General features: G+C 37.2%; 2 protein-coding genes across 2 annotated transcripts; both read right to left on the bottom strand.

Annotated features, from left to right (window-relative positions):
* Window positions 1–764: 764 nt before the first annotated feature.
* LOC122309883 (cytochrome P450 81E8-like) lies at window positions 765–3,457 on the bottom strand. The gene is made up of 2 exons (XM_043123640.1): window positions 2,486–3,457; window positions 765–1,595 (listed from the first exon to the last, which is right to left on the bottom strand). The coding sequence occupies exons 1-2, from the start codon at window positions 3,383–3,385 to the stop codon at window positions 963–965; spliced, it is 1,533 nt and encodes a 510-aa protein (XP_042979574.1). The 5' UTR covers window positions 3,386–3,457; the 3' UTR covers window positions 765–962.
* An 18,385-nt stretch (window positions 3,458–21,842) lies between these two features.
* On the bottom strand, window positions 21,843–22,984 carry LOC122310008. Its single transcript, XM_043123898.1, has 3 exons — window positions 22,845–22,984; window positions 22,258–22,740; window positions 21,843–22,200 (listed from the first exon to the last, which is right to left on the bottom strand). Exons 1-3 carry the CDS (start codon window positions 22,982–22,984, stop codon window positions 21,843–21,845), a joined length of 981 nt encoding a protein of 326 aa, XP_042979832.1.
* Window positions 22,985–23,289: the final 305 nt, after the last annotated feature.

The raw sequence follows: 23,289 nt of genomic DNA, 5'->3' as shown, positions 1-23,289 counted from the left end.
GATCTTGGCCAATATCTTGGCCATGGCCCTCTCGATGCCATCGAGACGAGACTCCATAGATGAGCTTGAGTCTTTCGATCTCTTACTCTTTCTTGTCTCCTGGACCTCCATGGTGATCTCACTTGGATCCGCCATCCTAACCTAGATAGCTCTGATACCAACTGTCACGGATTTAGAATTTCTTCACTCGACCCGTGCGGCCTTAGGAGGCTTTCTCTCCCACAAAGCTCCTAAGTAAGCCTTCTAAAGGACTCAAGACAATAGAGAACAAACTAGATAGAGAAGATAGAGAGAGATGCTCTAGAGAACTTGTTTCTCTTATTGCTTGGTGATTTATACAAATGAGAGCCCCTCTATTTATAGGGAACTCTTGGTATAAAGAATGGTTAGGATTGTGACACTTGTCACCAATCCAAGGGTAAATAACTTTCTAGATCACTACTCTAGAATTGTCTATAAAGCCCTTTCTAGAACACTACTCTAGAATTGACTATAACGCCCATTCTAGATGACTCTACACAATTCTACAAGATTACAAAGGACTAAGAGGCTTCTAGACGGTTAGGAAATTCTTTAGAAAAATCTAGGTGGTAACATTATAGAAGGGACAAATTCAATGCTCTTTTAATGACATTATACTACTCTTATGTGAGTGTTGTCGGCGTTTATGGGACGACGGCAAACTGCCATATATATATATATATATATATATATTGTTGTGATATAACCCTATTACCCACACAAACACAAAGAGAAAAAGAAAATTACTTCAATCAAATCCATTCTTTTATTACGCAATAGAAGTTACAATTTATTATCGATACAACTTAATACCCAGTAGAAGTTGAGAAAATACACAAAATATTGAGAATATATTCATATCTATATATATATATTTTTATAAGAGATCCAGTTGCGTATATATATAATCCAGTAAGTCGAGATCATGAGAATGTTCAAAATCAACTAACATCCACAAATTCAGATGTAGAGAGAAGCTTATTCATGATGGGGCGAGCTTTACACATGGCCTCCAGTGCCACAGCTTTGGGCATGGTGACCCCATCACCCTCAGTCATGTCAATCTCTTCCTCGTTGATCCTCTTCCACTCAAAGCATTGAATCAATGATCCCAAAGTCAAGCTCACCGTGCGCTTGGCAAGACCCGCCCCAGGACAAGTCCTCCTCCCCAATCCAAATGGCATCAGTTTGTGCGCATCATCTTTGCCACTTTCGAATCTCTCAGGCTTGAAATCGGTTGCATTGTCCCATACATTCGGGTCTCTATGTATGGCCCATGCATTGATAAGTACTATTGTATTTCTCGGCACATCGTATCCTTCAATAGTACAATCTTGGGAGGACATGTGGGGTAATAGTAATGGTGCAGGAGGGTACAATCGGAAAGTCTCCGAGATTATATTTTGAAGGAAGCATAATTGAGAGACATTTGATTCATCAATCAACTTTTCTTGTCCAATTTGACCATCCATTTCAGCTTTAGCATTTTTCAATGCGTCGGGATGATTAAGCAAATTGGACATTGCCCATTCTAACGTCACCGATGACGTATCAGTCCCCGCAAGTAATAAGACCTGTTTGGTATTAGTCATTCGATTGGTTAAAACAATGATCACAAGATATAAATTATAAAGGGAATAGAAAATAAACCAAAACGAGAGCTAAAAATAAGTACTCATGAAGTAAGAAAATTCAGTTTCATAACCATTTTAATTATAATCATACGATTGATCACATGTAAAAATAAATTAATAATCTATTTTTAACTTTTTAATACGATTGAAAGTTCTAATATTATCTCAAGGGTAAATTTAGATGTTTAAAATATTTTAAAATTTTATGATTAATAGTGAAATAATTTGTGTAAATAATTTTTTTTGTTAGATTTTGCTAAAATATAGAGAAAAAATTGAATAAAGTATTTTTTTTTATTGTATTGAAGTTTGTTAAAGTGAATATATAAAATTAAAAAGTTGTTTTGATATAATTTTTTAATATTATTTTTATTTTAAAGTTTGTAAAAATTATATTATTTTTTGTTTGAGTAGTTTTTAGGACCGTTGGATAATGATTAGATAAGAATTTTAAAATTCAAAATAAAAAAGTATTTTGTGTTTGAATAAAAATATAATAAGATTAAAAAATTATTTAAATATTAATTTTATTTTAGAATTAAAAATTTTTATATTATTTTTTTTACGAGTTTGAAAAAATTATAATAATTAAAAAAATATTAGATGAAAAAATTAAATATTAAAAAAAAATTTATATTTAAGTAATGTTTTAAAAACAAATATATAATAACACTTCGTAACATTTTATTTCGCATCGAAGCCTTATTTTCTATTTATTTTTCTGTCCTTTTTTGGCCATTTACGTCTACTTTCACCGCCGCAAAAAATCATTAATGCTCAAAATGCCAGAAATACAAAAGAAGTTGGAAACAGGGATGCATTGCACTTACCAGTATAAGCCCCTTGATAATCTGGTCACTGTAATATTCAGGCTGTGATTTCTGCAGAGACAGCAAATGGTCAATCATAGTGTTTCCCTGCTCCTCCTCGCGCCTCTTCTCATCGATAAGGCCCTGCAAGAACGCATCCGTCCTGTTGGCGAGTCTCTTCAGTCTCTTCTCGAAACCCCCACGATCGATCCATCGCAGCAAGGGCACAAATTCTCCAGGATTCGACGCCCCTCCATTACTGGTTACCTCTTTCATTATCTCCCTAAACTGCCTCGCTTCTTCCTCGTCCTTCACGTCCTTCCCGTACCCGTAATACCTCTTCCCCGCCACCATTCTCATTACGATGTTAAAGGTGAGCTCCGAGAACAATGATTTCAGCTCCACCTTGGCGAAATCTTTGCACGAGTTATGTGATAGTTTTCGAAGCAAGTGCTTGATCTCATCCCTTCGTATGCCGGAGAACATGTTGAGACGATGGGTCGAGAGTACCTCGAGGGAGCTTATGCGGCGGAGATTGCGCCAGTGATCGCCATAGGAGGCTGTTGTGACGGTGGTGTAGTTGTAGCCGAGGTGCTTGCCTGCGAGCATGGCAGGGCGGTTGGCTAAGACGATGTCGTTCTTGGTGAAACATTCCTCGACTGCAGATGGGGACGAGACTACAACCACGAGACGAGAACCAAAGCGAAGAGACAAAACTTGGCCGTATTTCTGTGAGAGGCTGTAAAGTGTACGGTGGAGGGGTTTCTTAAGGAGATGGAGATGACCAAAGATAGGCAGAGAATTAGGTGGGCTGGGTGGGAGGTTTTTGTCTAGCCTTCTTGTTTGAAAGTAATGCTTGAGAGCTAAGAGAACGAGAGAGGTGAGAAGTGAGAGGATCGAATAAAGCAGGATGTCTTCCATTTTTGCCTTTTGTTTTCTCTATCTTATGCTTACAATTATTGCATGCATCTCTGAGATGATATATATAATGACATGCATGTATTTATAGAGAGAGAGAGAGAGAGAGAGAGAGAGAGAGAGAGAGAGAGAGAGAGAGAGAGAGAGAGAGAGAGAGAGAGAGAGAGATTAGCGCGCAGGAGAAGGAGCCACCACTCCGAATTAGCGAAGTTGGATTAGAATTGGAATCTTCCAATATTAATACCATACGGAAGTGATTGCATGCAATGCATGCATATTTTACTTGTTTATCTTTCCACCTACTCAATTTTGATCGGTCTGCCTCATAAAAGTAAAATTTTTGAATTTCGTTTATGGAAGTAAACTTTCTCGGTATATGTATGTATTAATGTAGATAAATTAATAAAAAAACTTAACCCACAACAGAAATTAATAATAATTATTAACCATAAAATTCAAACTAAATTCAATAGAAGTACTTGCGCCATTTGGAGGAGAATTGAGGCTCAAAATGCCATTTAATATAACCACATTTGGTGTATTATGAATGTTTAATTGCTTTGAAAAAGGAAAAACCAAACTAATATTTTTATTCTTTGAAGGTTAGATGTGGTTATATTAAATCTTCTTAAATCTTAAAAGAAGATATTTACACCTAAAGGTCAAAAACAAGGAGGAAGAGAAGTGCGAAAGAAACAGAAAAGCTATGCATTCTCAATTGAAGATTATGAGATATGATATCTATACAAAGAACAATTCTACTTATCATCATAATTTTATTTTTTATTTATTTATTTATCTCTTAATAAATATGTACTGTATAGATAATAAATAAAATAATTCAATTAATTTAAAAAGAAAAAAAGAAAAAAAATAAGAAAAATAAGAAAAATATAATGTATGATGCGTGTTGAGGATGGGTAGCAAAACTCTTATAATTTTTTTTTTTTTTGATAAGTAGCAAAACTCCTATACAAATGAGTTGCATGCATGGATATATGTTAATTTAAAGAGGCGTGGAGGAAAAACAAAATACACTATGTTTAGAAATATTTTTTATCTTATCTCATCTCATCTTATTTACTTTCTAAACATCATTCAAACATAAATAATTTCAAATTAATTATTAAAACTTTCACAAATTTTTAAATAAAAAATAAAAAATAATTTAATTTTTTCAAATTATAAAATAAAAATAATATTACAAAAATTAAATTCTAGTAATATTTTAATTTTATAATATTTTTTAATTAAACTTATTCTCTCTCATTTTTTCAAACTTAATAAATATTTAATTTAAACTATTTTATTATCATTCACAAATTATTTTTCGTATTTCTTTTTTCGAAACATCCACTCATCTTCCTGGCCACCGGCGTTGAAAGGTCAAGAGGACTGGGCCCACAATATTCCTAACGTCAGTGAGTGCGTAAGTATATTTGTTTGATTTGTCTATTTACCCTTTTGCATCAAAAAGTACGCGTTCGATTATTATCTATTATTTGATGGGTTATGCTTAGCAACATCTCAACACTTCACTTTTTTTTTAATTTTTATTATTTTATTTTTTATTAAATATTTAATATATAAATAATAAATAAATTAATTAAATTAATTAAAAAAATAAATTAAAAAATATTAAAAAATAAAAAAAAAGTAAGGTGTTGAAGGTGTTGGGACGATTTTTCCTTATTTGACAGATGGAAGAAACATTCATTGAAATGTGTCAAGTTTATCGCTTTATCATCTGGAAAATTCTAAAGGCAGTCCCTGACAAATTTATGACAAACAAGTATTTGACTATAAATAATGCAACGCCAAGGAGAAGAAACAAATACTTTTGCACGGTGTGAAAAAATAACCACTACCTCAATTATGTGAAAAGAATGGTAACTAGCTGACTAGATTTCGGGGGGGGGGCAAATGTAGCGAGCGCATTAGCATTCCTGGGAGAGAGAGGTTGCTTAAAAGGGGTTGCATTTGTTGCCCATAAGGTGAAATCAAGAGAAAGATCTGCCCACTTGACCTTTAACTTCAGCGGTTTCTTATGGGGAGATACCACTACTTGAGCAAAAAGATTGACCAACTCAGGAACAAGACAGAGGATCTACATCATATATATATATATATACTAGTGGAGGGAAACGTGCTGTGCACGTTTGCTTAGTTGTTTTCAAAACAGAAAGTTTTCAAAACTTCAAAGCACCGAAAACAATAAAGGACTTAAATTAAATATGTATTCATACTTCCAAAATATAATATAACTAAAAAAGAAAACTAAAGATATATAAGTCCATGTTCGAACAAGTGTATAAATTTGATACCTAATGTTATCAACAAAACCTAACATACAAGAACATGAATACTTATAGAATTTACTAAAAACAAATTAAAATTATATTTAATCTAAAATTATATTTACTAAAAACAAATTACAATATCTAAACCAAAAAGAATAAAAAGAAAAGAAAACTTTGAATATCTGTATATCTAAGATATTGTCCAATTCATAACTTTGAATGAATGACAAAAATATACCATAACAAAATTGAGCAGCCAGCCAACTTAAGTTTTAAATCTTATTGTTTAAAAAATATACGTAATAAAAATGAGGATTCCACAAAATTAAGTTCAAAAAATTATAAAATCTACAAACCTTAACAAATCAAAACAACAAGCTATCTAACAATATCTTTATTATAATTTGGTCAATCATCAATTAACATAAAAGATGTAATGCAATATCTTACTTTGAAATATATGAACAAAAAATAGTACACAATAAAACTGCCATCAAGAGAACAGCTAAAACTATAACAAGTAAATAGCAAATCAAAACAATAAAAACACATCTAACACAAAACTATAAGAGACAAACCTTAAAGAAACTGAACTGTAAAACAAGAAATCCCGATTCCCTGCATCAAATACAAACAAATTAGAACTATTAAATGCACAACATAAGCAAACAAAATCCCGAAAAAAAAAAAATTGAATCAACCGTGACAATACAAATCGGTAGTGAACAAAATACAGTGTCCAAAATTCCAGCCACAAAAAAGTCAACAATCTATACATAATTTTGAAATCAGAAATGAATAAGTCAGTAAAGCAAACAAAAAAATACATTATAAAATATAACACAAAAAAAAAAATCGTGGTCTCAGAGAAATGGCAAAAGAACAACATCCAGAAAATCCCGTGGTCTCAGATAGATAGACTCAAATCTAAAACCGCACGTACAATAGACTGTAATGTATTAACCATATCATGCTTAAAAAACCAGGTCCACAACGAGCAAAAATGGTGATCTCATAACATTTCAGAAAACAACAAAAGGTAAAAAATTCCGCGGTCTTAGATAGATACAATAACATGTAAAATAACACAAAAAATGAACTTTACATCAATAAAGCCGCCAGAAGGATCGAAAGATACTTCAGGACCAAAAATGGGAATTATTCAACGTAAATATTACGTTGCTGGTCAAGTTTTTGGCTGACGAAGGGCACATAGCTCGGAATGCATACATTAACAAAAAAATGAAACAGAGAAGAGAAAGAAAGAGAGAACCGAAGAACCGAACGGACGAAGCAGAGAGACGGACACTCGAAATGACCGAAAGGCAAGAGCCAAAACAATTAAACTCATGCAGCCAAATGACCAAAAAGGCCCAATCGCAAATGACAATAAAACCCCAACCACATGGACACACACAAGACCAACAAAAAGGACAAAAAAGACCAACACTATAAAACACAGAAGTTAAAAAGGGAAGGTAGAACTTACTGTAGTTTAGCATAGCTAAAAATGAAGTAAATTCACGCACAGAACTTAAAAGGCAACACTTCAACATAATATAAAAAGAAAATAAAAAACATTACTGTAAAAATATAAATAAGATAATTTCCTACACATGAACACCATAAAAATTGATGAAAACAACATTTAAGAACCTGAACCATTAAAGAAATAATAGAAACTGAATGATAAATAACCTTCGACGGAAAAAGTGGAACTTCTGAGGTCAACAGAAGATTTGCTTATAAAACCAAAAGAAGCTCGGCAGACATTTGAGGAGAGATGGAAGCATGATAGAAATAAATGATACAAATAAAATTAAGAAACGAACTTTTATAAGCAGGTTAAAGACGTAAACAAAAAAAGTAAAAGAAAGGACGGGCAATAAAACAATGATTGACATCTGGATAGAGAGCTGAGAGGGTTTTATAAAATAAGTCACTGTTTTGCAATTACCAATAAAGTAGCAAAGTAAAAAGACAAATCCGGCAAAAAAAATCTCTGAAACAAATCTCTAACATGCCGGCAAATCATCAAAAAGTAAATACAGCTATATTAATTTGAAGTCAGATTCAAAGTATCTAAATATGTTTAAATATTTATACTAAATTGACCACAGAAAGATCACCAACAAAACTTCATTACATTTACGTCAGATTGAAAAAATAATATAGCTAGAAACCGACTAAATTAACCAAACGAAACATGAATAGGACAAGACAGGACAGGACAGCATTTAAACTAAAGCATAACTGCGGCGAAACAATAAAAACACTACAGTTTCCATCGCATCAATATTACGGAAGCATTAAGTTGCCATCCTATCAAAATAAATGTTGAAATAAAATTAATGAATTAAGAATCCAAAACAGATGAAGGAAATTGATTACAGAAAAGACAAATACTAAAAATCGAATAAAACCAAAATTCATTAATCAGCCAACCGAAATGACCATAAAGGCCCAACCGACAATACCAATAAAATCCCAAACACAGACACACACAAGGACAATATAAAGGGCAAAAGAGACAAATGCTATAAAACAAAGGATTTAAAAACGGAAAGGAAAAGTTAATGTAGACAGTTGTAGCTAATCGATTCTCGCTTATAATATAAGTACACATATACATTATGTACATATCTATAAGTACATACAAAGATATGTCTTAATTTTAAAAAATATGAAATGCATCATTGACCGTGGATTAAAAATCAGAAAAGAGATCTAAACTATAATCTAACTTTAAAATACAACAACGAAAATAAATCCAAAATATTAAATCCATCATTGACCACCGCATAAAAATCGCGAAAAAAAAGGCAAATAACATCATTGACCACAGGTAAAAACGCAAAGAATAAACAATTCATCATCGACCACGGCATGAAAAACACGCATGCAAACTGAGATGGCAGGAAAAAATTTTTTGGCATAAAAACCCAAAAAATAAGTGCAAACTTTAATACAATACCGAAAACAAAACACGATTAATGACAACGGCACAAATAGAAAATCAAAGAGCAGCAAAATTATTTTTTTCCTTTTCCAACGTTTAGGAAAAACACAAACAATGACAACCGAAAAAGCACAATGAGCACCAGAATAAACACATCGAACATAACAAATAAAAAATGCAAAAATGAACATTCAAAAAAAGCCACAAACAAACGATCGGAAAAGATGAAACTGAACACACCTACAATAAAAAAAGAATCGAAAATCCAAAAGAACGGAACTGAAAGGAACACCACAACAAACAGATACAAGCACATTGTAAAAAAAAAATCATCTTTCTTCGTTTCCAAAACAACCGAACCGAAGGCACCCACAACCAAACAGTAGGAAAAAAACCTCATTTTTCTTCCTTTTCGAAGTCTCCGAAAAACCACAAACAATGAGAACTACAAATCAACATCGAACACCAACAAAAGACACAATTTTTCTCCCCTTTCAGACCCACCCGCAACCACAAACAAAAGGAGAACCGAAAAAACCCACAAAAACCCAGAAAACGCAAGAACCAACGGAAAAGATGCAAAAAAAAATCTACAAAACTTGAAAAGCAAGACCAAATAAACCACCGGAGAAGGTGAAACAGATCAAAGAAACAAAAAAAGAACCGAAAAACCTAAACTAAGCAAACGGAAACAACACCAAAATAAACACACCCGGAACTAAATCCGAAAACCCAAAACAACCGAAACCAAATCCACACCAAACAAAACACAATCAGAACCAACATAAAAAAGCCAACAAAACGCAAGAACCAGCATCAAACAATCGGCCCGAGAAGATGAAACATAGGAGAGAAAAAAAGAGGGAACCGAAGAACTCAGAAGAACCGAACGGACGAAGGACACTCGGAATGACAGAAATGAAAAGCCAAACAATTAAACCCATGGAGCGAAATGACCAAAAAGCCCCAACCCCAAATGACAATAAAACCCCAACTACACGGACAGACACGGACACACACAAGACCAACGAAAAGGGCAAAAAAGACAAATACTATAAAATACATAGATTAAAACGGAAAGGAAAAATTACTGTGCATTACTGTAGCTAATCGATTCTCGCTTATAATATAAGTATAGATATATACACACACACTAGTAGGGGGAACGTCCCTTGGACGTTCGCTCAGTGTAGAAAATATATATTTAATTATACAATAATTTAGAAAAAATATATATTAATGACAAAATATAAGAAAAAAAATAAAAAATAAAAATAATGGATTATTAGAAGAACAAAAAACCTTTAGAATAAGATGAAAGAAAAAAAAAAATATGATCGAATAAAAAAAAATCCAACATGCATTATATATCCATCCAATCTAAAGAAATTTGATAAAAGTTTATAAATATAGTTTAATAGAAGTTTCAAGAATGAAATGAACTTGAATTATACAATATTACTTGTTAATGAACATGTTTCATATTTTTTTTTTCTAAAATCAATTGATAGGATATTAAATTTATTATGGTATTGTTGTTTTAGTTCATCTATATATGTGCTAAGCTGGATTATCCACTCTTTTTGTGAGGTTTCTTTGGCTATGTTTTTCAAGAATAGTAGATGGTACTGAACAAAAAAAAAAGAAAGTAAAATGTATAAAATGTAAGGTCCAAAAGATTTTTATAGAGTTTTAAAAAATAAGAGAGAAAAAGTTGAATAAAAAATTATCATGTTAAAATATAATTTTTTGTATTGAATTTTGAAAAAATTGAATTATTTTTTATGTTTTGTCTGAAGTTTGAGAAAGTTGTAACTTGATAATGATTAGATGAAAAAGTTAAAAAATTAAAATTTTAAAATTGAAAAATATTTATATTTGATGATATTTAGATGAGATGAAATATAATCAGATAATTTTAAAAATTTGTGAAACCAAACTATGCCTAATATCCAAATTAAAAAAATAAAATAAAAAGGTTAAATGAAAAATAGACCCAAAAGTCATTTTTTAATACCATGTTTAAAATAAATTACATAAACTTTATCATTTTTTTAGTCTATTTTTCTCTCGTATCATTGCTATTCAAAACATCAAATTAATAAAAAAATTTATTATACTTATTTGAATTTATTAAAAACTATTTTTATTATAAAAATATTTCATAAAATTATTATTTAAATTCGTCCAAAAAATAATAAACTTTACTTTCAAAAAATGATAAACTTAGTGCAAGTTTATAATTGCGATGAAAAATATAACTTATAACTTTAAGGTTTATAACTTATAACTTAAATAATAAACTCTATACTTCAAAAATTGTTTATTGTTTAATAAACATGTATCTAAAGTACTTTTAAAGTTAGTTGTCTTAATTTTTTAAAAATATATAGTTATCTGTATGAGCTTTTCGATAAAAGTTTCAATTTGATGCTTTTTTAAAAAGTAGATTTTTAACTTTTTTTAAATAATTAAAATACTTTTATAAATTTATCAAACATATCATTTTTTGTTTAAAAAAACTTTTAAATGATTAAAAATATTTTTTAAACTTTTAATCTCAATCACAAACAGGCACTTACCCAATAACATCATGCTTTCAACATTTTTCTAAATATGTATGAGCTGTACTACAGGTATCAAAAAAAGGTACCAAAAACTCACTGAAGTAGTTCATTTTTTTTTTATGAATTTTGATTTTTTTATATTCTTAAATGTTTTTTTTTAAATCACATCACTTAAAAAATTTTACTTAATCACTAAGTAAAAATAAAAAACATAAATAAAAAGAATTCGGTAAAAATAAAATCTCCAAAATTTAGGAGCTTTAACATTTCTCAACATATATATATATATATATATATCCTTGTATGCCTTTCTCATTCTTCGTGGAAGAAAAGTCCTCTTAATTCAGTCTACATATCTGGAGTAAATTCAAATGCATATATATATAAAAGAAAAAGAAAAATCTAATTATAAGTACAATTATATATTAATATATGTATCTGTTAAGGACGTGTCTCACTTCCAATCTACCACCGCCCAATGGCAATTCATTGATGAAACTTGAGGAGGCTTCTCCTGCAAACACTCCGATGCTGAAGTCAGTTAAGAGGTAATTGTATTTAAGTTTTTCTTAATTATCAAAGATTACTTGTATGTATAGGCTCGTTTGCTGTACTTATCTCATTTAGGATTTACGGGTACGGATCACTACTTAGTATTTTGAGTAATCGCGTAATTTCCTGCGGTCTTTATCCTTCCGTTAAAGGTGGTGCCATGCATATCTTCCTTCAAACTCTATCCCTCTATGGCCCCTAAGCCCATCCTCTGGGCTTCTTGGCTTTTGTTGTACTACGGGCCTCCTTGTATGTTTTAGGGCCTTTCGGTTGTGATGGTCCCTCCAGTTACCCCGCCAATTCCATTCGTCTTCTGGCGGACGGAATTCACATTGATCAAATTTGTTGCTGGGTGTGATCATATGCCGCCCCCCCCCCCCCCCATTTTTTATTTTTATTTTTATTTTTTTATCTCATGCGCACACTTCCTTTTCCCCTTTTGCTTTATACCTGGGCCTGGGTGCCTGGAAAACAAGTAGACCCAGACACAGGCCCAAACCACCCACGGCTTTTTGATGCCTTCAGGCCCGTCATGCCCTCTTTCCTTGCCACTTTATACTATTTCATTTTCCAAAAATATTTTATTATTATTTTTTAAAAAATCGAGGACTCCTTATCATTTCCTGCTGCTGTGGCAAAGAAGAAAGAAAGCTTTCTTGTGTCGGTTAATCTTCTTCTTTAGTGTAGGGTTACCTTAATTTTTTCTGTCTGTTGGTGCTCTGCATTTCGTTATCCTTCAAATACCCCACTTTTCCGTTTTCTTTCATTCCTTCCCCTGTTATACTCTCTGCCCTTCCATTCCCATCTTTGTTCTTCGCTTACCCTGACCTTTCTCGTTATCTTCTTCCTACCGATTTTAATGGCCCCTACAGTGAAGGCGAGGTTTCTGAAAACCCATTCAAGGTCCTTGAGGGCACGGTTTTTGCTGGATACTGATGGCGCTCGGCCATCTGAGAGAAACATTTCACCAAGATTCGGAAAGACTTTCGTATTTCTGAAACCGTTATTTTGGGAGTTCTTGAATTCGGATGTTGTGACGACGAGGGTTTTGCTAGTAGAGTGGCTATTACTGTTTCCCTTATGCAGAATGAGTTGAGGCTCCCCTTCTGCCGCCCTCTTCGTGACATTTTGGATCTTCTCAACATAGCTCCCGCTCAATTACACCCTTTCGCACTGAGGGCGTACCTCTGCGCCTGTATCGTATTTCGCATGGTTTTGGAGCCTCTTGAGGACCCTTATCCTGACCAAACTGGTCTGGAATTTTTGGCATTCTATAACGTGAGGGAAGCAAAAGCAATGTTCTTAGCTTCCGTAAGAAAGACAACGGGCAAGCATTGGTCCAGTTTGAGACTCACCACTCCAATGCTAAGGCGTGGACCTCCAAATTCTTTTTTATCTCCAGTCAAGGTTGGGAATACCCTGCTACAGAAGACGTTTTTCGTGACTTACCAATCAAATCAATCTGGTGCCCTATTCATGACGAAAAGAAGCTGTGGCTTAGAATGGAGCCTTTGTCGCGCCGTGAACTAGCTTGAATCGAGACAGTTCATTCTTGGGCCAAAGCTAATCCTAAGGCGCTTTATACTAACCTCTTGTTGACCTCCTCCCATATTGATCGATTCTTAATGTCTCCCAACCAGTCTTATTTTCAAGGACGTGACTTTATGTTCTCAGCCATCATTCCTCCTCCCATGCCGAAACTTACTGAGAAAACTTCGAGGTCTGAGTCTTCTAAAAGGAAGCTACGTTCGAAAGAGGGGGAGAAGGAGGAGGCCGCCGAAAAAAGGGAAAAAATGAGCAAGAAAAAGAATGAAGCTGGCGGTCGCCCAAAAAAAGCTCGCTCTGGAGATCTCTCTCCCCTTCCTTCTCTTCAAAAGGAGACCCTGGCGTCCTCAGGGGGCGTCCAGGCCCTGGTGCCGCATAAGGACACCCCTCCTCAAACGTCTAAGCAGTTGGCCGCCCCCGAGCCTCCGTCGCTACAACCAGAGGTCATCGTCGCATCTAGGGGTGAGTTCGGTCCGGTCCGGGGAGGTTTTGTGGACCGGACCGGACCTATTCGGTCTAGGGTTTTTCCACCCTGGACCGGACCGAACTCCATCAGGACCGGTCCGGTCCGGTCGGTCCATTCGGTCCAAGGTTGACTTCTTCTCTTTTTTTTTTTTTTTTTTTTTTTTATCTAATGACATTTTTTTTAATATTTATGTAATTATATTGTAATATATTTAATATATATACATATAGTATTATATATATATATATTAGTAATATGCTAATACTATTAGTCTATTAGTAATAATACTATAACTAATAAATATATGTAATAATAACTATACTATAACTAATAACTATATGTAATAATAATAATAGTGATAACTATATATGTAACTATATGTAATACTAATAACTAATACTATTAGTCTATTAGTACTAATAACTATACTAGTATTAATAACTATACTAGTACTAATATTATAACTAATAACTATATGTAATGATAGTAATACTATATGTAATACTATATTAAATAATAGTAATACTCTTATTACTAATACTCTATGTAGTTATAGTGATTTAATACTAACATATTATATATTAAGCTAACTATACTAATACTATTATAAATTTACAAATATATGATATATTATAATTTATTCTATAACTTTTATAATATATTAATACATTAATATATATACTAGTATTATATATATATATTTTTGATCGGTTATACTAGTACTATATATTATAGTTAATAGTTATACATTAAAGAATATAGTAATACATTGATACTAAATATATATAGTTATAGACTTATAATGATTTAGTTATTATGAATTAATGATTAGTATAACTATATAATTGTATTAGTATTAGACTATTAATAATTCAATTTGGCTATATTATATTAGTAATATTAGTTATGTTGAATCAATTAGTTAGTATAACTATATTCTACATCATTAGTATTAATATAAATATTAGTATTAGTTATAACTATATAGCCTATATTAGAATTGAGTTTTAGAGTATATAATAGACTAATAGTATTAGTACAACTATATAAGTATATTGTATAGCTATATATTAGTTTTAATTATAGTGATTAGTATAATTATATAATAGTAGACTATTAGTATAACTATATATTAGTATTAGTTACTGTTATGGTGATTTAGTATATTATAATTTATATATTATATTTATACTATAACTCTTATAATATATTAATATATACTAGTACTATATATTATAGTTATATATTAAATAATATAATAATACATTCATACTAAATATATATAGTTATATTTCTAGTGATTTAGTTATTAACTTATTATGATTAGTATAACTATATAAATTATAATAGTATTAGACCATTAATATAACTATATATTAGTAATATTAGTTATGGTAAATCAGTGCTTTAGTATAACTATATAAGTATTAACTATAATGATTTTTATATATTCATTAAATATAAGTATAGTGATATTTAAATTATATTAATTAAAGTGATAAATATACTATATAGCTATACATAGTATTAATTATAGTGATTAGTATAACTATATAAACTATATAATAGTATATTAGTATTAATAGTAGACTATTAGTATAGGTCACTATAGCTATTGTTGAAGTATTAGTTATAGTGATTTAGTATAAATATATTAGTATAACTATATTAGTATAACTATAGTCTATATTAGACTATTAATTTTTTTTATACCATATATAATTATATAATTAATTATATACAACTATTATATAAATAATATATATAAATAATATTTTTTTTTTCTATTCGGTCCGGTCTGGGGTGAAAAACTCCCGGACTGGGACCGGACCGAATCTTTTCGGTCCCTTAAAAATGGGACCGGACCGCACCGGACCCAATTCGGTCCGGTGCGGTCCGGTCCAAACAGTACCGGTCCGGTCCAAACAGTACCGGTCCGGTCGGTTTTGCCGGTCCGGACCGGCCGATGCTCACCCCTAGTCGCATCCTCAGGGGGAGGTCACAGCCAGAGTTCTACCCCGCCTGATACCACTAAACCTTCCTCGCCTTTTCTCTCCCCTTTGTGGCCACGTTCTTGTAGCCTAAGGGATGCAGAGGGTTTAGCCGACCTGGCCGCCTCCCTCTAGGTTGTGCCTAGGACGCAAGAGCATGTCACGGCTTCTGCCCCTGCGTTTGAGTTTCCTGTGCTGGAGGGGCGGGTGAGTCAGGTTGAGCTGGACGCATAACTGGTCGCGACCCTTAATCTTGACTCGGTCACCGCTGTGGGAGCTTGCTCACCCCTTCCTTCCACCGTTGCCCATGTTGAGAAGGCCACTGTTTTGCCCATAAGTGGCCACATGGAAACACCAGACGCCTCACCTTCGAATGGAGCGGAAGGTGCAACAAGGAGTGTCCCTCCACACCCGGTTGAAGTAGGTGGCGAGGTTGGTTCACGCCAAACTTCCCCAGAAAGCTTGCCAGACACCATCTCTGGGGGAAATACCCCTTCGCCAATTGGTAGCGAGATTGGACTCTCTCTTCCTCCTCTCCATGCCTCCTCTTTTGGCAGGGATACTGACTCCTTCCTTGAGGAGGAGTGGGTGAATTTCTTAAGGGAAGACACCTGTCTTCGTGAGGTTGACCTGGCCTACCCGCCGCCTTCTCTGCCCCCTGTGCGATTGGGTGATTCATCGGGAAGGATGATGGCTTCGTCGTTGAGGCCTGGGGAGGCACCCCTTCCAGACCCTAGTGAGATTGTGAGGGGGGACGCTAGCAGTGGTGATTCCTCAACGGCTGTTAATTCCCAGGTTGGGCCATTGCCCAGACGGCTACCCGTTTGAGAAGTTGGCTCTCTGAGGTAGTATGCCTTCCCTCCCCTTTTTCATATATTCCTTTCGTATCTTAGCCTCCCTTCATGTTGGTTGCTTCTCCTTCTTCTTGCAGGGCATCAATGATTTGGCTACGTGGATAGTTGTTGACTGTTCCTGTCTTAAGGAGGAGGTTAGAGAGCGTCGCCAGCTATGCTACATAGCCAAACGCGCTTATGAGAAATGGCGAGTTGACAGGGCTAAACTGGTAACCTTAGCCGATGAGAGAGAGGAGTTGAGGATCCTGCTAGAGCAATCTGAGGGTTATTCCCATTCTTTGCAAGGTGACCTCGAGATGAACTCCTAAAGCTGCGCGAGGCTAACCGTCTAGCAAATGTGGCCAAAGTTAAAGACGACCTCGCCTTGTCTATTCTCCGCTCTGAGAGGGGCTCAACCAGGTTGCGACTTTCAAAGGCTCAGGAGAACTTTGAGGTTGAGAGCTTTCGCTTGAAATCCGAGCTTGCTGCTCGCGATGAGGCATTATCGTCTCTTCGTGGAAACCTGACCCGTTCTTAAGACAGCTGTAGGTCCTTCGAGAAGAATCTTCAGGAGGCCAACTTGGCTCTTGGAGTTAGCCAGTAGAGTCTATCTGAGAAGATGGGGGAGCTAATTGTTGCCCAGGAGGAGGTCGCACGGCTCCGTGCCCAGTTGGCCCACGTCCCTGCTACAAAGGACCATGCCTTTACTTATGGGCATGGTCGCGACATTCTGAGGCTGAGGAACCGTCTCTTGGTTGATCCTGCCACCAACCTTAGGATTCTTGACCGGGATTTATTTTATCCTAAGGAAATTGCCCGCCGCGAGGTTGACGAGTTTGGTCGGAAAGAGATGCCTGACACTTTTATAAACGTGCCCCCAGCGTTCCCGCCTAACAATGCCCCTTAACCATTTTTGCCCCTCCTGCCTTTAACTGTGGAGAGTTTCCTTGTGTTTCTATATTTTGTACATTTGTAATAATGGATTTTGATTTGCCCTGTCGAATGCTTAGGTTACTGTGTCCTTTTAGTTTTTGTCTTTTACACGGCACCACAAGCTGCTAAGGCTTGCCTAATGTTTAGGGTCAACGTGGTCTGAGGACCTATGCGCCCCTTTTTTTTATGGCACCGTAAGCTACTAAGACTTACTTTTGGTGTTTAGGGTCGGCGTGGTCTGAGGACTTACGCACCACTTTTTCATGGCACTACAAGCCGCTAAGGCTTGCCTTTGGTGTTTAGGGTCGGCGTGGTATGAGGACTTACGCGCCCTTTTTTCATGGCACCACAAACTGCTAAGGTTTATCTTTAGTGTTTAGGGGTCGGCATGGTCTGAGGACCTACGCGCCCTTTTTTCATGGCACCATAAGCTGCTAAGGCTTGCTTTTGATGTTTAGGGTCGGCGTGGTCTGACGACCTCCACGCCCTTTTTTCATGGCACCACAAGCTGTTAAGGCTTGCTTTTGGTGTTTAGGGTCGGCATGGTCTGAGGACCTCCGCGCCCTTTTTTCGTGGCACCACAAGCTGCTAAGGCTTGTTTTTGGTGTTTAGGGTCGGCGTGGTCTGAGGACCTACGCACCCTATTTTCATGGCACCACAAGCTGCTAAGGCTTGTCTTTGGTGTTTAGGGTAGACATAGTCTGAGGACCTACGCGCCCTGTTTTCATGGCACCACAAGCTGCTAATACTTGCCTTTGGTGTTTAGTGGTCGGGCGATCCCTGACCTTTCCCGCCTTTCTTTTCGCAGAATCTATATTCACCCTTGGGAACTCCTTCCTTTGTACAGAATTTTCAAAGAATAAAATGAAATATATTCATAAATAGGGATAACGCAAGCATCGGAAAAAAGTAAAGAAAAGGAATACTAAACAAAAAATACTACGAAAGTTATTGATAAAATTTCTTTAAGTGCTCCGCGTTCCACGGGTGCGGTAATTCCTTGCCCTCACTGTCTTTCAATCGGTATGATCCAGGCCTACTACTAGGTAAGGACCTTCCCATCGGGGTCCCATTTTCCCCTTGCCTTGGGTAGTCACCCCGCTTTTCTTCAAAACCAGGTCACCTACTTTAAAAGTCTTGGGCCTTACTATTTTATTGAAATATTGCTCGGTTTTCTTCTTTTCTTGCAGCATCCGAGCTTCTGCCATCTCTCTTTCTTCTTTGAGTAAGTCGAGGTATTCTTCTATCTTCTTGTCATTCTGGGCACCTGAAAAATGGTTTGTTTTGTAGTTGGTAACCCTACTTCCACTGGAGTAACCGATTGTTGCTGTAGTTCCACGGGGATTCTCCTATCAGAGTTTTTGCTGTAGTTCTATATGCCCAGAGTACCCCTGGCAGCTAGTCCGCCCAATCCCCTATCTTCTCCGTGACCTTTTTCTTAAGGATTGAGAGTAACGCCTTATTTGTTGCCTCAGCTTGACCATTTGCTTGGGGGTGGCCTAGGGAGGAGTACTTCGCCTTGATCCTTAACTCAGCACACCATTCCCTGTAGTGGTCTGAGTCGAACTAACGCCCATTGTCAGTTATAATACTCTGGGGAACTCCGAACCTGCAAATGACATTCTTCCACAAGAATTTTGTCATGACTTTGCCTATGATTGTTGCTAACGGCTCTGCTTCTGCCCACTTCGTAAAATAATCGACTGCGACTATCATGAATTTAATACCATCTTTTCCTGGAGGGAAGGGTCCCACCAAATCTACCCTCCACTGGGCGAAAGGCCATGATGATATCACCAATGTTAACTCCTCCAAAGGGGCATGCGATACGGGCGCGTAAGTCTTGCATTTTGCACATTTCTTGGTGAATTCCTATGCGTCCCTTAGAGCATTAGGCCAGTAATATTCTGCCTGGACCACTTTCCTAACGAAGGTTCTTCCCCCAGAGTGATTTCCACATATCCATTTGTGAATCTCAGCTAGGACATATTGTGCTTATTGTGTGGAGATGCATCGCAGCAAAGGGACAGAGAAACCTCTTTTATAAAGGATTCCATCGATGAGTAGGAATCAAGCCACCATTTTCTTTATCCTTTTTGCCTCTTCTTTTGCTTCTGGCAATTTTCTTTCATCCAAGTACTCTACTACCCTATTCGCCCAATCTGGGATGCTTGACCCCAGGACGCCTATTTCTGTGCCAACAGCTGGGACCTCGATGACCCTTCTCTCTACTTGCCATGATAGAGGTACTTCCTCCACTCCTGATGTCGCTCGTGCCAATCTGTCTGCGACCTTGTTGTCTGCTCTTGATATTTGAGTTATAGCGAAATATGAGAAGAGATCGCGTATTTTCCAAACTCATGCCAGGTATTTCTTTAACTTCTCGTCCTTTGTAGCGTATAGGCCCAAAACCTTATTTACTACCACTTGTGAATCTAACTTGGCATCCACTTCGGTTGCCCCTATTTGGGCAGCCATAGACAATCCTGCTATAAGCGCTTCATATTCAGTTTAATTGTTCCTTACTTTGAACGCCAGTGTGGCCATGTAATACCGCTCTTGGCTGTCAGGGCTCAGTAAATGTATCCCAAGGCCTCCGCCTATTTGGCAAGACGATCCGTCTATAAATAACACCCACGATTTCCCTGATGGTGCTATTGCCTCCTCCTGGGGAAAGTCTGAGAATTCTGCTACAAAATCCACCATCGCTTGTCCTTTAATTACTTTCCTTGGCTCATACTCTATATCGAACTCACTCAGCTCGAATGACCAACCTATTAGCCTTCCTATGCTATCTGGCTTTCTCAGAATTTTCGCCAACGGAGCCTCCGTTAGTACCCTTACTGTGTGGGCTTGAAAATAAGGATGGAGTTTCCTAGCCGCCACTACCAAGGTAAATGCCAATAATTCAATTCAAGGATACCTTGCTTCTGCTCCTCTAAGTGCTCGACTCACATAATACACCGGATGTTGGACAGCTCCTTCCTCCTTTATGAGAACGGCGGATACAGTGTGCGGGGAAACTGTTAGATACACATAGAGTACGTCACCCTTCTCTGGTCGCTTTAAAAGGGGCGGATTGGGTTGCTTTAAAAGGGGCGGATTGGCCATATACTGTTTTAACTTTTCAAACGCTTTGTCACACTGCTCATTCAAAGGATGTACCTTCCGCAGTACTTGGAAAAAGGGGAGGCATTTAACCATTGACCTGGCTATAAACCTTCCCAGGGCAACCACTCTCCCCGCCAGTCGTTGAGTCTCGTTTAGATTTTTTAGTAGTTTCATATTGACTATGGCCTCTATCTTATCTGGAGAGGCTTCAATTCCTCTTTCAGACACGATGAAGCCCAAGAATTTTCCCGACTGGACCCTGAAAGCACACTTCGTTGGGTTCAACCTCATTTTATAACGGCGTAAGACTCTAAACGCCGTTCGCAAATCCACGAGGTGCTGGGCGGGCTCTTTGCTCTTTACCAGCAGGTCGTCCAAGTATACCTCCATAGATCTCCCAATCTGTCCCTTGAACATTCGATTCACCGACCTTTGGTAGGTCGCCCCTGCATTCTTCAGTCCAAAGGGCATGACCTAGTAGCAATATAGCCCTCGGTCTGTTATGAACGATGTTTTTTCTTCATCTGCTGCATTCATCCGTATCTGGTTGTATCCTGAATACGCGTCCATGAAGCTTAACATATGATATCCTGCTGTAGCATCTACAATGACGTCAATGCGCGATAAAGGGAAACTATCTTTCGGACAAGCTTTGTTTAGATTTGTAAAGTCTACGCACATTCTCCACTTCCCATTCGCCTTTTTCACCATGACAACGTTGGATAACCACTCTGGGTAGTGGGCTTCTCTGATGAAGCCGGCTGCGAGCAGTCTTTCAACTTCTTCATTAATAGCGGCGTACTTTTCTGCGCTGAACGTTCTCCTTTTCTGTCGCACTGCCTTGTGAGTTAGGTTTACACCTAAGCAGTGCTCAATGACCTTGTTGTCTATACCGGGCATCTCTTCATGGCTCCACGCGAAGATATCACTGTGTTCTACCAACAACTGTATCAGGGCTTCTCTATCTGCTAGCGGGACTTGTGTCCCGATACGGGTAGTAGTCCTAGGGCGGTCAATAAATAATGTCACGAGTTCCAAAGGTTTGTTGACTTCTGGATGTTGCTGACCCCGGTTATCCCTGACTTCTATGTCTCTCTCGTAAGTTACCGCTACAGGTAGTGGGAGGGGCGGCAAAGCCCCATCTTGTCCTGCCACAATGCAGACTTCCTTCTTGACTTTCCTTAGTTCTTGCACATAGCATTATTAAGCTAGGGCCTGCTCGCCTCTTGCCTCGCCCACACCGCTATCGGTTGGAAACTTGATCTTGAGATGATAGGTGGATGTTACCGCTCTCAAATGGTTGAGTGTCGGTCTTGCCAATATAGCATTGTAAGAGGAATGAGCTTTTACTACTAAAAAATCGGTCACGGTGGTTGCTGTCCGCGTCCCAGCTCCTGTAGTTACCGAAAGGGTGATTGCTCTTATGGGCTGAATAGTATCCCTTAAGAAACCTTTTAATGGTGTAGGGGAGAGCCTCAGTTTGCCAACATCGATCCCCATTTTGACAAATGCTTCCCAGTACAATATATCAGTCGAGCTCCCATTGTCTACTAGCACCCGCCTGATTGTATAATTGGCTATTACGAGGGTAATTAGTAAAGCATCTTAATGCGGGTACAGGACTCCTTCCCTGTCCGCCTCTTCAAAGGATATCACCATTTGCTCATTACTAAGCTTTGGTTGTTTGTGCGCTTTATCTGCTACGAAAACTTCTTCATATCTTGCCTTCAGTGCATATGCCTTTCGGCCGGACGCGGAAACACCACCTTCAGCAAAACCTCTTGCTATAGTCTTTATCTCTCCTATGGGCGCCCTGTTCCTGTCGCCTTTTGGGGGCAATCTCACCCCTTTGTCCTGGCGGTCATTAACGTGACACCTTCTTTCTGGACTAAAACTCTGCCTTGTTCCTTGCCTAGTCTCCTGACGCCTTCTAGGTTTTGACCGCTCCGCCACCATTCGCTCCAACTCGCCAGTTCCTGCTAACTCAGCGACCCTCTTTCTCATGGTCGTGTAGTCCTCAGTCCAGTGTGAGCTTGTCTGATGATACTTGCAGTACCGACTGCCCGTTTGATAAGACGGCGTCTTTCCCTTTCTCTCTCCTCTTCTCGTATGCTCAAATTATTGTGCACCAGTCTGAAGTTGCGATCTGACCGCCCTTCCCTCGCTCTCTCTCGCCTACTTGGCTTACCCTTCTTATCAGCCTACCTGTTATTCTGCTCAATCTTGGTATCTTCTTTATAAGGGTCCACTAAAGCTTGTAGAGTATCTTCTGCATAGACAAAATCATCCACCCTGTCCATGAACTCCCTGAGGGTGGAAGGAGTCCTCTGGGCCAACTCTGCCATAAAAGGACTGCGCAGCCATACCCCTCCTAAAAGGGCGGTCAGAGTGATCTTCTCATCTTGGTCATTCGTTGTTAAGCGTTCTTTGTTGAAATGGACCAAGTAAGCCTTAAATTCTCATCCTCCTTTTGCTTAACCGTTAATAGATAGGCGGCTGGGCGCCGACGTCTCCTGCTAGGCATGAACTGGGTTAAGAACTATTTTGCCAGTTCTTCAAAGCTATCTATTGACTTCGGTTTGAGGGTCCCGAACCACCCCCTAGCGGTCCCTTTCAAGGTCAAAGGGAAAACCCGGCACGCAATCTCCCC

This window comes from Carya illinoinensis, chromosome 5, assembly GCF_018687715.1.
Source record: "Carya illinoinensis cultivar Pawnee chromosome 5, C.illinoinensisPawnee_v1, whole genome shotgun sequence".
NCBI lineage: Eukaryota > Viridiplantae > Streptophyta > Magnoliopsida > Fagales > Juglandaceae > Carya > Carya illinoinensis.
This window is presented reverse-complemented; position numbering and strand designations above follow the sequence as displayed.

Bases quoted from the DNA above. Each gene is read 5' to 3' on its own strand.
- LOC122309883 (XM_043123640.1), bottom strand. From the start codon at position 3,385: ATGGAAGACATCCTGCTTTATTCGATCCTCTCACTTCTCACCTCTCTC. The intron at 1,596-2,485 runs GTAAGTGCAATG...AATACCAAACAG, and splicing joins TTATCAAGGGGCTTATACTG to GTCTTATTACTTGCGGGGAC.
- LOC122310008 (XM_043123898.1), bottom strand. From the start codon at position 22,984: ATGGCAGAGTTGGCCCAGAGGACTCCTTCCACCCTCAGGGAGTTCATG. The intron at 22,741-22,844 runs GTAGGCTGATAA...GCATACGAGAAG, and splicing joins AAGATTGAGCAGAATAACAG to AGGAGAGAGAAAGGGAAAGA. The intron at 22,201-22,257 runs GTACCCGCATTA...TTATACAATCAG, and splicing joins GCGGACAGGGAAGGAGTCCT to GCGGGTGCTAGTAGACAATG.